This window comes from Hemitrygon akajei, chromosome 1 (assembly GCF_048418815.1).
Source record: "Hemitrygon akajei chromosome 1, sHemAka1.3, whole genome shotgun sequence".
NCBI lineage: Eukaryota > Metazoa > Chordata > Chondrichthyes > Myliobatiformes > Dasyatidae > Hemitrygon > Hemitrygon akajei.
In genome coordinates, this window is record NC_133124.1 from 37039358 (window position 1) to 37051900 (window position 12543).

At 40.1% G+C, this 12543-nt stretch overlaps 1 protein-coding gene across 1 annotated transcript in view; it reads left to right on the forward strand.

The window, feature by feature from the left end:
* The first annotated feature begins 200 nt into the window (after positions 1-200).
* The window catches only part of vcpip1 (valosin containing protein (p97)/p47 complex interacting protein 1), a 31040-nt gene continuing 18697 nt past the window's right edge, over positions 201-12543 (forward strand). The window contains exon 1 of the mRNA XM_073041220.1: positions 201-3055. Coding sequence (XP_072897321.1) covers positions 448-3055 — 2608 coding nt within the window. The 5' untranslated portion in view covers positions 201-447. The remainder of the gene's footprint in view (positions 3056-12543) is intronic.

Here is a 12543-nt window from a genome sequence, read left to right on the forward strand (position 1 = left end):
CCTCTGCTCCCAGCACACCTTTCGCTTGTCCAGCTGTCCGGGTTCCCCAGCTCGACAGACAATCGCGGTCGGTGCGGTATCCTCCGGGAATTGTAGTTCAGGTCCTCCATTCCATGCGCAATACCAGAGGCAGTGCGCCGGTGTAAACTACAATACCCGTCACCCCCTCGCACCGTCAGCGCATGCGTGCCCCCCGTCAGCTGCACTGGCCCGCTGTCTCTTCTGGCTTCAATAAAGGAGACTTGTTTCGTTTCATTTGCTAACGGAAACTGTGAGTGGAAGGAGAAAGAGAAAGGAGCCGAGTACTTCCGCGTTTTGCCTCCCACTGAAGAATATTGCTAACAGGAGCAGCTTCTCTTACTATCGACTGACCATGACACTCTGAGCAGGGACGGTTACAAAATATATGGACTGATTTTATTATAACCCGGATTAATAAATGAGACAATGTTGCAAGGGTCTAAGAAAAAAGACAGGCGTATTCTATCGGGTACGTGTCCGGATCCTAAGTGCCAAGCTCGGCTGTTTTTCCCAGCCTATGGAGTCAGTATAGAATGCACCGAATGCGGCCAGCGCCATGAACAAAGAAATCTGCTCAAGGTAGAGGAAGTCACCGACCCTGACGTGGTACTGCACAACCTGCTGAGGAATGCTTTGTTGGGAGTCACGGCCCCCAAAAAGGGCACGGAAATGGTGAAAGTAATGGGGCTGTCCAACTACCACTGCAAGCTGCTGTCTCCTATCCTGACCCGATATGGCATGGATAAACAAACTGGGAAGGCCAAACTCCTAAGAGAGATGAACCAGGGGGAAATGTTTGATTGTGCGTTGTTGGGTGATAGGGCTTTCCTTATTGATCCGGAGCACATTGGGACTATGGGTTATGGTAAAGATCGCTCAGGAAGTCTGTTATATCTCCATGATACCCTGGAAGAGATCAAGAAAGCAAACAATAATCAAGAATGTTTAATTCCTGTTCATGTTGATGGTGATGGTCATTGTTTAGTTCATGCTGTGTCTAGGGCTTTGGTTGGTAGAGAGCTTTTCTGGCATGCCCTACGTGAAAATCTCAAACTACATTTTAAGATTAACCTGGATCGTTACAAAGCATTATTCCATGACTTCATTGATGCAGCAGAATGGGAGGATATCATTAATGAATGTGATCCTTTGTTTGTTCCACCTGAAGGAGTTCCTTTGGGTCTACGTAACATTCATATATTTGGTTTGGCCAATGTATTACATCGCCCAATTATTTTATTAGATTCCCTGAGTGGAATGCGAAGCTGTGGAGATTATTCAGCTACTTTCCTCCCAGGATTAGTTCCCGAAGATAAATGTAAGGGAAAGGATGGACAGCTTAATAAGCCTATTTGTATTGCATGGAGCAGTTCAGGACGCAACCATTATATACCTTTGGTTGGAATTAAAAGGGGTCCTTTACCTCGGCTTCCTTTGAAACTGTTGCCTAAAGCTTGGGGTGTTCCACAAGAGCTTATTCGGAAATACATATTGTTTGAAGATGACAATTGTACATTAGGAGGTGACCGAAGTTTGCAGGATAAATACTTGCAGAGGCTTGTTGCTGCAATGGAAGAGATTTTCTTAAAGAAGCATGATATCCATCCTTCACTGGTAGCAGATGTTCATCAGTACATATACAGAAGGACAGGAGTGATTGGAATACAGCCTGAAGATGTAACTGAAGCTGCAAAGAAAGCTGTAATTGAGAACCGTTTGCAGAAATGCTTAATTTGTGGTGCTCTTTCAGAGCTACACGTGCCAGCAGAGTGGCTGGTTCCAGGAGGAAAGCTGTACAATTTAGCTGCAAACACACATGGTCAACTGAAAGCAGACAAAAATTATAGCTTTCCTGTTAACCATCTTGTATGTTCCTATGATCCAAAAGATGATGTACTGGTTCCAGATTATAATTTAAGTCATTTAACATCATGCAACTGGTGCCATGGTACGTCCATGCGTCATGTTAGAGGAGATGGTTCTGTCGTGTATTTAGATGGAGATCGAACTAACTCTAGATCAACTGGTGGTAAATGTGGTTGTGGTTACAAGCATTACTGGGAAGGAAAAGAATATGATAATTTGCCTGAAGCATTTCCAATAACTTTGGAATGGAGTGGAAGGGTGGTACGAGAAAGTGTATATTGGTTTCAGTATGAAAGTGAAGTAGCTCTAAACAGCAATGTTTATGATGTTGCTATGAAGCTTGTCACCAAACATTTTCCAGGTGAATTTGGAAGTGAAATTTTGATTCAGAAAGTTGTTAACACAATATTACATCATACAGCCAAAAAGAATCCTGATGAATATACTCCAGTCACTGTTGAAGGTGCACATAGTCGTAGAGTTGGAGACTTGCAAGATGAACCAACACCAGAACCACATTTGCCTACCAAAATTATTTTAACGGGCCAGAAATCAAAGACTCTGCACAAAGAAGAACTGAACATGAGTAAAACTGAACGAGATATTCAGCAGAATATTATTGACCATGCAGCAATTATGCAAAAAAAGAAAACTGATAAGCCACGACAGGATCTGAAAGGACCAGGCCAACCATCTGTTCATGGGATTGTTAAAGATGGTTCATCATCTGCCCCAGCTACTCCTTCTAAGTCCCCTTATTCCCCATTACCTATAAAGGAGAAAAAGATCAGAGTAACTACTAGCGACGGGAGGCAGGCAACCCTAACACTTCAATTATCAGTCACATTCTCTGAATTTCAAGAAAGTATAGCAAAAGAGTTTAACCTTCCTCCTCATTTGCAATGCATACGGTATGGCTTCCCTCCAAAGGAGTTGCATCCTCCCCAGGTGGGATTTGAGAATAGTGCTTTGCCCCTACAGCATGGTGATCGGGTATCTGTGGAGATCATGAAGGACAACAAGGAATCTGTACCTGCTGCTTCAACATCTGCGGCACATTCCTGGAAAGCTGAAGAAAACGAACCATCTGGTCGAGCTTCTGTTAAGGATGTGCAAGACCACATTGATCTTGAATTGTCATCCCTCTGCCTTCTTGCAACCTTAATGGGTGAGAAATTATGTTTTGTATCATTTTAGTTAGGTTTATTATGGGGCTGGAATTAACTGGTAGACATCTTAAAAGAAAGAAATACAGAAGGTGGAAATTTGAAACAAATGTTGGGAATGCATACTAATAGGTTCATTGGCAGGTTCCTGAAAAGCTGACTGGTTCATTGAAATCCACATTCATTTTAAGAATTGCAATAGATTGTGTTGCAAGGCTGCAGCACTATTTATCTGCATATATTTAGCAAGCGTGAAGCTAGTGCACTTCATGCAACCAGTACAACGGGATGTGATGAAGCCTGCAAGTCATTTCATCCAGCTGTTATTTCAGCTAATTAGATCATGATGTGGAAAGTATGAGGAAGGAAGAACAGACACCATAATGTTTTTGTAGGATTCTGACCACATGAAAAATATTGGTAGTTGTGTGTTGACAGAACAAAAGAGATATTCTGGATTTTAATATAGTTAGGGTGCTTGTATTTGATTGCAACTTATCTCAGATTCACAGGTTTCTGGGTAGAGTTTAACACATGTAACTATTATTTGCTTATTAATTCATTGTATTGCATTATAAATAATTTTGGATAAAATGAACTTTGAGTAAGCAATTAGGAACTGATTTTAAAAAATCATATTTATTCAACATAAAGGGATTTAGAGTTTCTATAAATAGACCTCATTATGTGTTGTAAATACTATTTTGAGAGCTGTACATTATTAGTGTTTTAAAGGATGCACTTCATATTTCATATTTAATACAACATGGAAACAGTTCTAATAATCTGTTGATTATTAATAATCTATTCTAATGATCTGTTCTAATAATCAGTACAATTTTACCTGCTACATTAATGAATTAAATCTATAAACTTCCTTCTATATAGATAGTACTTCAAAACTCAACCTTAATTATTAACTGTATGAGCAAATCTAGGCATCTTGGGATACTGAGATAAATTGACTAAATGTTGACTATGTTGGTGTTATATTCTGTAATGTTTACTCATTTTCTAGGGGGGGAGGAGTCTTTAAAAAAAATTGTCCATTTTCTATGATAGTGGGTGAGAATGGCTTGGCATGTTTGGTAATTTCAGGTTGAAAAAAAAAATGTTTCACTTTTGCTCCCAACAAAACGTATTGATATACTTTCCAGGACATCAGAGATGTCCACCTCCTTCAAGAATGAGCTCTCCTTCCTCTACCATTGATGCCGCCCTCACCTGCATCTCTTCTACTTCCTGGACATCCGTGCTCACCCCATCTTTCTGCTGCCTTAGCAGAGATAGAGTTCCTCTTGTTATAACCTACCATAACCTTCAATGCATAATTCTCCGCAACTTCTGCCATCTCCAAAATAATCCTACCACAAAGTACATCTTTACTTCCACCCCACTCTTCGCTTTCTGCTGGGAATCCTCCCTCTGTGGTTCCCTTGTCCATTTGTCCCTTCCCATTAATCTCCCTCCAGGCACTTATCCCTGCAAGCAGCCAAAGTACTACACCTGCCTGTTCACTTTCTACTCGCCTCCATTCAGGGCCCTGAACAATCCTTGCAGATGAGTCAGCACTTCACCTGTTAATCTGTTAGGGTCAGCTGTTGTAGCAGGTGATCCCAATACGCCTCCTCTTCCTTGGTGAGACCTAATGTAAATTGAGGGCTACTTTGTTAAGTACCTCCTCCAGATGTCAAAAGCAGAATTTCCTGGTGGTCAACCATTTTAATTCCGATTCCTTTTCCTGTTCAGAAATATCGGTCCATGGCCTCCTCCTGCGCCGTAATGAGGCCACTAGCAGAGTGGAGAAACACCTTGTATTCAGTTTGGGTAGCCTCCAATCTGATGGCATGAATATTGATTTCTCCTTCCAATTTTAAAAAAAATCCCACCCCCTGCCCTCTTCTATTCTTCACTCTGACCTCCTGCCTTTTCTCACCTATCTATCACCTCACCCTGGTGCCCCTCCTCCTCCCCTTTCTCCTGTATTCCACTCTCCTATCAGATTCTTTTCTCTCCAGCATTTTGCCTTTCCCACCTACCTAGCTTCACTGTTACTGAGCTATGCTCCTTCCCCTTGCACCACCTTTTTATTTTGGCTTCTTTGCCTTTCCTTTCAAGTCCTGAAGAAGGGTTTTGGCCCAAAATTTTGACTATTTATGCATTTCCATAGATGCCGCCTGACTTGCTGAGTTCCTCCAGTATTTTGGTATTCAGTTCATTCAGGTGGTTACATCTCAGCTATAGCAATGGCAGTTTCTGTTTATGGTTTACCAACTAACTTAGTTAAAACTATAGGGGCATTAAACCACAAAACTTAAGCTGTTAAATCTCTGTTATTTTCTACCTCATTTATACGTGTGCCATTTCATTAGGTTTCTCAATAGTAGACAAGAAAAGAAGTGTAAGCTAATATGTTAACTTGTAAGCAACACACAAAATGCTGGTGGAACGCAGCAGGTCAGGCAGTATCTTTGGGACAGAGAGAGAGAGACCCAGTTATACAATTCCACATCCCATATAAGGAACTTTGATAAACAAGACAGGGTTTGGAATCTTGGTTCCCTTTGCTTTCATGCAGAACTGTGAAATGCTTTTACACATGGAGTCTAACCCAGCATTTAAAACAGAATGCAACACATGCAAAACACTGGAGGAACTTAGCAGGTCAAGCAGCTTCTATGGAAATGAATAACCAGTTGATGTTTTGGGCTGAGACCCTTCCTCAGGACTGAATATAAAACAGAATGTTTTCCAGTTTCAAAATATGATCACAGTGTTTGGCCACATTGTCATTTGGTTCACGGTTGAGCTTGTTGTTTTGGTACTGTGTTTGTGTCTCCTTTCTGCTCTCTTCAAGAGAAGGGATTATAGCTTAAAATACAAAATTCATATCTGTGCTTTTCATTTGAAAGTCAATGAGTGAGCAGCCAAACATTAGAAGGAAAAAATGGAAGCATCAGAATTCTAGAATAGTTGATTATTTCTCCAGGGTGGAATTCAGAAAACTAATAATAGCAATTACAGTATAACTGTGAGCTTGTATGTGTACAACACAGCAAATGACCTAAAACATGTTCAAGGTCTAATCAAGAAAATGGACATTGACTAAGTAAGGGAATACTAGAAAATATGGCAAATAATTGAGTATAATGGCTTTTAAGTAGAACATTCAAAGAAAAGATCACGTCTTGTGGCATGTGGGTTAAGACAGTGTTCCCCAACCACCAGGCCACGGACCGGTAGCAGGCCGCAAAGGATGCCCTACTGCAGCTGACTCATATCGTTTCATACCACCAAATCATATTGTTTCCTCGCAGCCCTGTGACACAAGCTTTGCATGTGGTTGGGGACCACTGAGATAAGACACAGATACCAATATTAGCTGAATTTTGTAATGTAACAATTGTCAATTGTACATATAGCTGTTGGAACAATACTGTTATACCTTGGCTATATCCATGAGTAAATTTCTTGAACTTCTGATCAGCCCCCAAACCCCCTCCTACAACACTTGACTTCAAGCACCTGTAGGATATTTTTGGATTCCATTTTATAATTGCTGTCAATCTTTTATTCTCTAGCTTTCCTTTTCTCTTTTTTATGTTTTTTTTCCCCCCTGTAATTATTTTGGTTCACAGTTGCATTAACATCCTGGTATTTGTCATGTGCTTTCTTCTACTCCATTTTACTTACCGGTACTAGTCTTTTGGCTATCGCATGGACCATTACCTTTTAACTTCTCTGCATTTTGTACTTGTGGGAATGTACCCAGTCATCTTTATTTTAAACACCTAGCATTGCTTAGTTAGATTTGCCTGATGAGCTTTGGTCACAGTTTACCTGGACTAGACCTGTCCTCATTTCATTGAAAAATAGACTATTTCACCTTGGACTATTTTTTTTTCCATTGCTATTCTCAGTCTTCTGATATTATGGCAGTAGCTCATTTCTGAAAGCTATGTCCAGCAATACTGAAAGTTTCAATGGCTCATAAACAGACTGACTGGGAAAGTTCTCTCAACCTTCAGAAAGTCTTTCTTCCCCACACTCCACCTGCCCTAATCTCTTTTGCCCCTTGTGTTGTTTTTATGGTGTTGTAATTTCTCTCTTGCTCTGGCTAATGGGCAATAGCAAATAACAGGTACTCAGTGACTCGCAGTTAGATATGTCTGGGTTTGATTGTCACAATTAGATAGCTGTATTATAGCTGATTCCCCAACCCTGGTTCTATAAAACACAGTCCAAACTCTGTGTAGATGGAGACTCAGTAGTGCAGCGTTGTACAGGCATGGGGAGAACACCGAATAAATACCTGGTTATTCAGCCAATATGATAAAGAGTATGAGTATCATTAACTAGAAATAGTGAGAGAACATTAATCGATTTTACAGCATCCTGCTGCAGAAGAGGATGTTGATCTTTCATGCTGTTCTTGCTGTGGGTTTGTAATTTGAAAAGGCAAGGCTGCTAGTGTTATAGTCCCTGTGCTGAAATGTCCTCTTCAGAATTTGGACTCAAGTCATTGGAGTAGGAAGTGAATCCACAACTTCCTAGCTCAGAGGTGAATACTGCCATTGAGCTATAGCCAACATAGAAGTACATAGATTACTGTGGTAAATGTGTTTTGTTCCACATGTGGTTCAGATTAGATTCTATTCATTTATAAATAATTACACAAATGTGTGTTTAATGTTTGGCTAAAAATCCACAACTTGCAGGTACTTTGAAGTGTGAATCTTTTGCACTTGGCTAGCAATGTTAAATACCTCTTTGGGTTAGCAGCTAATGTTGTTACATACAACTTAATGACACTTGCAGTGACTGCTGGAATTCCTTATTCTTTTTTCCAACTAAAGCATTTGGCTGTTTTGATGTTAATTAGATGATGACTTAGTAAATATTGAAAAAGTATTAAAAGTCAAGCCAATTCAATAAATTTGGGTCAGCAGTAGATGATATATTCCCAAATTTTCTTTTCATTAGACCTAGGAGCAGAATTAGTTCATTCGGCCCATCAAGTCTGCTCTACCATTCAGTCATGGCTGATTTATCATCTCTCTCAACCCCATTCTCCTTGCTCCCTCCTGTAACCTTTGACATCCTGACTAATCAAGAACCTGTCAACCTTCACTTTAACAATACTGAATGACTTGGCTTCCACAGATGTTGGTGGCAATGAATTCCACAAATTTGATGAAGAAATTCCTCCTCCTTCTCTGTTTAAAGGGATGTATTCTGAGGCTGTGCCCTCTGATCCTAAACGTTTATTAAAAAAAATCATTTATGGGATGTGGGCATTGCCAGCTAAGCCAGCATTTATTGCCCATCGCTAATTACCCTTGAGAAGGTGATGATGAGCTGCTGCCTTGAACCATTGCAGTCCCTGAGGTGTAGGTACACCCACAGTGCTGTTAGGGAAGGAATTCCATGATTTTTGACCCAGCAACAATGAAGGATGGTGAGTGACTTGGAGGGGGATTTCCATGTGGTGTTTTTTCCAGGTATCTGCTGTTCTCGTCCTTCTAGATGGTAGTGGTCGTGGGTCTGGAAGGTGCTGCCTTAGGAACTTTGGTGTGTGGTTACAGGGAATCTTGTAGATGGTACACACTGCTGCAACTGTTTGTCAATGGTGGAGGGATTGTATGCTTGTTTAAGGGGTACCAATCAAATGGGTTGCCTTGTACTGGATGGTGTCAAGTTTCTTGAGTGTTGATGGAGGTGCACTCAGGTGAGTGGCGAGTATTCCATTACACTCCTGACCTGAGCCGTGTAGATGGTGGACAGGTTTTGGGAAGTCAGGAGGTGAGTTGCATGCTGCAGGATTCCTAGCCTTTCCTAAACTCTCCCACTATTGGACCCATCCCCTCTATATCCATTATCTGGTCCTGTCAATATTCAGTAGGTAATATTTTCCCCCCTGCATTCACCATTTAATAGTTATTTTTTATACAAAGTACAACTTTTGAAATTGAGTAAAATAAAGTATTCAAAGATCTGTATATAATTGAATAATATTGCAATTGACTTTATGAACAGATTGTTGCTTCAGTTTGGCCTTCCAACATACTTTAGTGCATAAAAATTGAAAGTAGGATTTTCAGTCATTGTCAAAGTTGGTTTACATTTAGAGAGGGTAACAGAACGTACACTTAAGCCTTCATTTTCAAGATTAACTTCTGTGGTACCGGTTGAGATGCTAGATGGTATTTTTTTTTAAAAAGAGTGAAGCTTTAAACATATAACATCTGAAAGTTAAGGATACTCTGATCAATTCATATATTTGTCCTTAGTTTGAAGTTCACAGCTTACTAAATTTGAATACAAAAATGCATTTGGAAGCTTTTCTGGTATTGTATGAAGCCAAGATCAAATGCAAATAATATCCAAATTAAGTTGACGATCCTACATTTTCAGTTTGTTCTATTTTGATGGGAATTTATGAACCTATCTTAAGAGTTTACAAATGATGTGCATACTTGTTTAATAGAAAGGTTAATTTGTTTGCATGATATATTACAGTGGAAGTTTACAACATTAACAATGCCTTTGAGGTTTTGAGTTTGAATTGTTGAACTTGTTATGTGGCATGTAGAACTCAATGTGCTATTTCAGCTGGACCCAGCTGGGTTCTGTTAGAATATTCCTAACAATCATTCTGGGCTTGGATTTTGCAGCAGTAAAACATGAAGTACCAGCATTTCTAAGCACAAGCTTTGTCAAGTTTTTGGACTTCAGTATAAATTTAGAAGTTTGGACTGAAAAGGAATGCAAATTGTGAAAAGACAGTTAATGATACACAACTTAGAATATCACAGCAGGGTTGCAGTTTACTGGATGTCAATGAACTTCCTGTAAACTGTAGAACAGGACTTGAATACTTAAAAATACTATTCATGTGAATGGCAAATAAAGGTGTTATCTTAAAACATACACAGTTGCAGTACTGAAATGGGGTCTTCGTCCCAATAAGACCGCACCAACCATTAACCATCCAAATTTAACTCAAATCCTACATTCATTCCATTTTATGTTGTCCACATTGATTTCACCTTCTCCCAGATTCTACCACTCACCTACACACTGGAGTGAATTTACAGTGTCTAATTAACCTATAAACCCCAGAACTTTAGGATCTTTGAAGAAACCACAATACTCAGAAATCCTATGCCAGAAAACATGTCGATTCCATACAGTCAGCAGACAAGGTCAGGGTTATTGATGCTGTGAGACAGCAGGTCTACAAGCTGAACCACTGTGCTTCCCTTCTGGGTGAATTGGATGTAGAAACCTCATTTGCATGAGGTTGCCATTGGGAACAGTAATATATCTTTGCCCCTTGTGTCGTCCGTCAAGGACTTAGACAAATAGAGGAGCCATGATTGAGAGATTTCAAGTGATATAAAAAAATTGGCAGTGTGATTGGGAATGAGTGGGAAAAGCCAGGACTCTGGGAAATCACAAGTCAGGTGTGCAGAGAAGTAGGAAAGTAAAATTTAAATCAAAGAAATTTGAGGTGAAAATCATTGGCAATCTGAGAAGATAAAGATGGTTTAAAAACTGATCCCTGAAAGTTGCATGATTGATTAAATAGCTGCATGGGATACTTTACAGCTAAGCAGTAGAATGTAATTTAATAGAGGTTAAGCTAGAATTGTTCGAAATGTTAATTGAGCTTAAAGCTAGAGTTCTGCTTTCTTTTGAGTTCACCACATTAAGGTTCGTCCATCGTCATCGATGAAGACCTTGATACCATTAGTACTTTTTACGAGGTCAAGTTGCTACCTTGACACTCAACCCAGCACGAATGGAGAGCGTGCAAGGGAGCTGGCCAGATTCCAACTTGGGACCTCTCGCCCCAAAGTCCAGCATTGATGCCACTGTGCCACCAGCTGGCTTTTTTTTAATGATGGTGTCGAGGCTAGTGCTTGATTTGGATTTAAGTGAGGGAGAGTTACGCAGCGTCAGCCTCTGTCTTCCCAATTCCCATCTGGATCCAGTGGCAAGACAAGATGGGACTAGGCGCAGCAAATGACCAGGACATCTGTGTCTTGTCGTGCTCTACGACACTTGCAGAGACCACCTTCTTGACCGTTGGACCTGCCATTGGTCTCGTCCTCTCATGCTGGGATAGACAACTCACTATCTCTGAGGGGTTGAGACCCGTTGGCTATCCTCACCTGGTTTAGCTGGCTTGTTGAAACGGTTGCCTGGGGTGTGGCTGCTGTCGCATGCAAACAGCTACAGGGAGTCACAGGTTAGAGCTGAGTGCCAGGTGGGGACCAAAGGTTTACAAACCGCCTGAAAAGGAAACGACATGTTCCCCAACCAGAGGTGCTACCCCTCCCTGACACCCGATACATCACATTACCAGAACAGTGTGATAGTAATTAGAAAATCTACAGAAGAAATTTGCGAAGATTTGAGTTTGGGGGGAAAATTGACTGCACTGTGGTTCTTTTCATTAAAGAAAGGCTGAGGAGATATTTAACTGAGGTGTACAATATTATAAGAGGTCCAGTGAATACATACTACTTTAGGCTGGCTAATCTTGACTTGTTAAGAGGTAGAAAGATTAGAGAGAGCTTGAGGATAATTGTTTTCTCTGAAGACCACGGTGGAGGCAGAAGTATTGGTTAGTAATACTTTTGATGTAACTTGTCCTGCGAGGCTGTGAACTGAGAGCTGAGAAGTAGGAGTAGCATGAGCAGCTCCCTGTTGAATTTGTAGATGTGCTTACCCAAGTGGTTGTTCCCAGTCAATAAGTTAGTGATTCTGTTTATTTTGGTGGGGGGGGGGGGGTGGGGAACATCAATTGTAGGATATCATCCAAAATTTAGCTTTTCACGACTAATTTGTGCTTTTATTTTGTAATGTTGAAAATAGTTCTACAATGGATCAGAATGTCCAGCTAGAATCTTGCAATCTGTTTGTAAGCAGATTTTGTGTTCTCCCCATTACTGTATTGGTTACTTCCAGGTGCTCTGGTTTCCTCCCATATTTCAAAGATGTACGGTGTGACTTAATGAATTGTGGGCATGCTATGTTGGTGCCAGAAGCCATGCGGACTTCAAAGCAATTTTCACTGACATAGCTTAACATTAAAAAGTGACACATTTCACAATATATTTTGATGTGTACATGACAAATAAACCTATTTTAATATTTTTACAACTTTTACCCCTAAGACATTTTTCACCAAATGGCTTTGATTATAACGTGGTATATGCATTGTGATTTGCATTTCCCATTTTATTTTTGAAATAGATTTCAACAAATTGCACATAAAGCATAATCAAAATCTCTGGGGAAAATAAATCAAACTATTCATACATATTTCTTTCAGTCTATTTCATGTATATTTTTGAGGCTTAAGGATGGTTTGTGAATCTAACCTTCTAATTAGGACTGTACAATGAATCAAAATTAAAAACTATATAAATGAGTTTTGAAATAAAGAAAACAAATTGGTTTCGGATGAAATGTGGGTTCT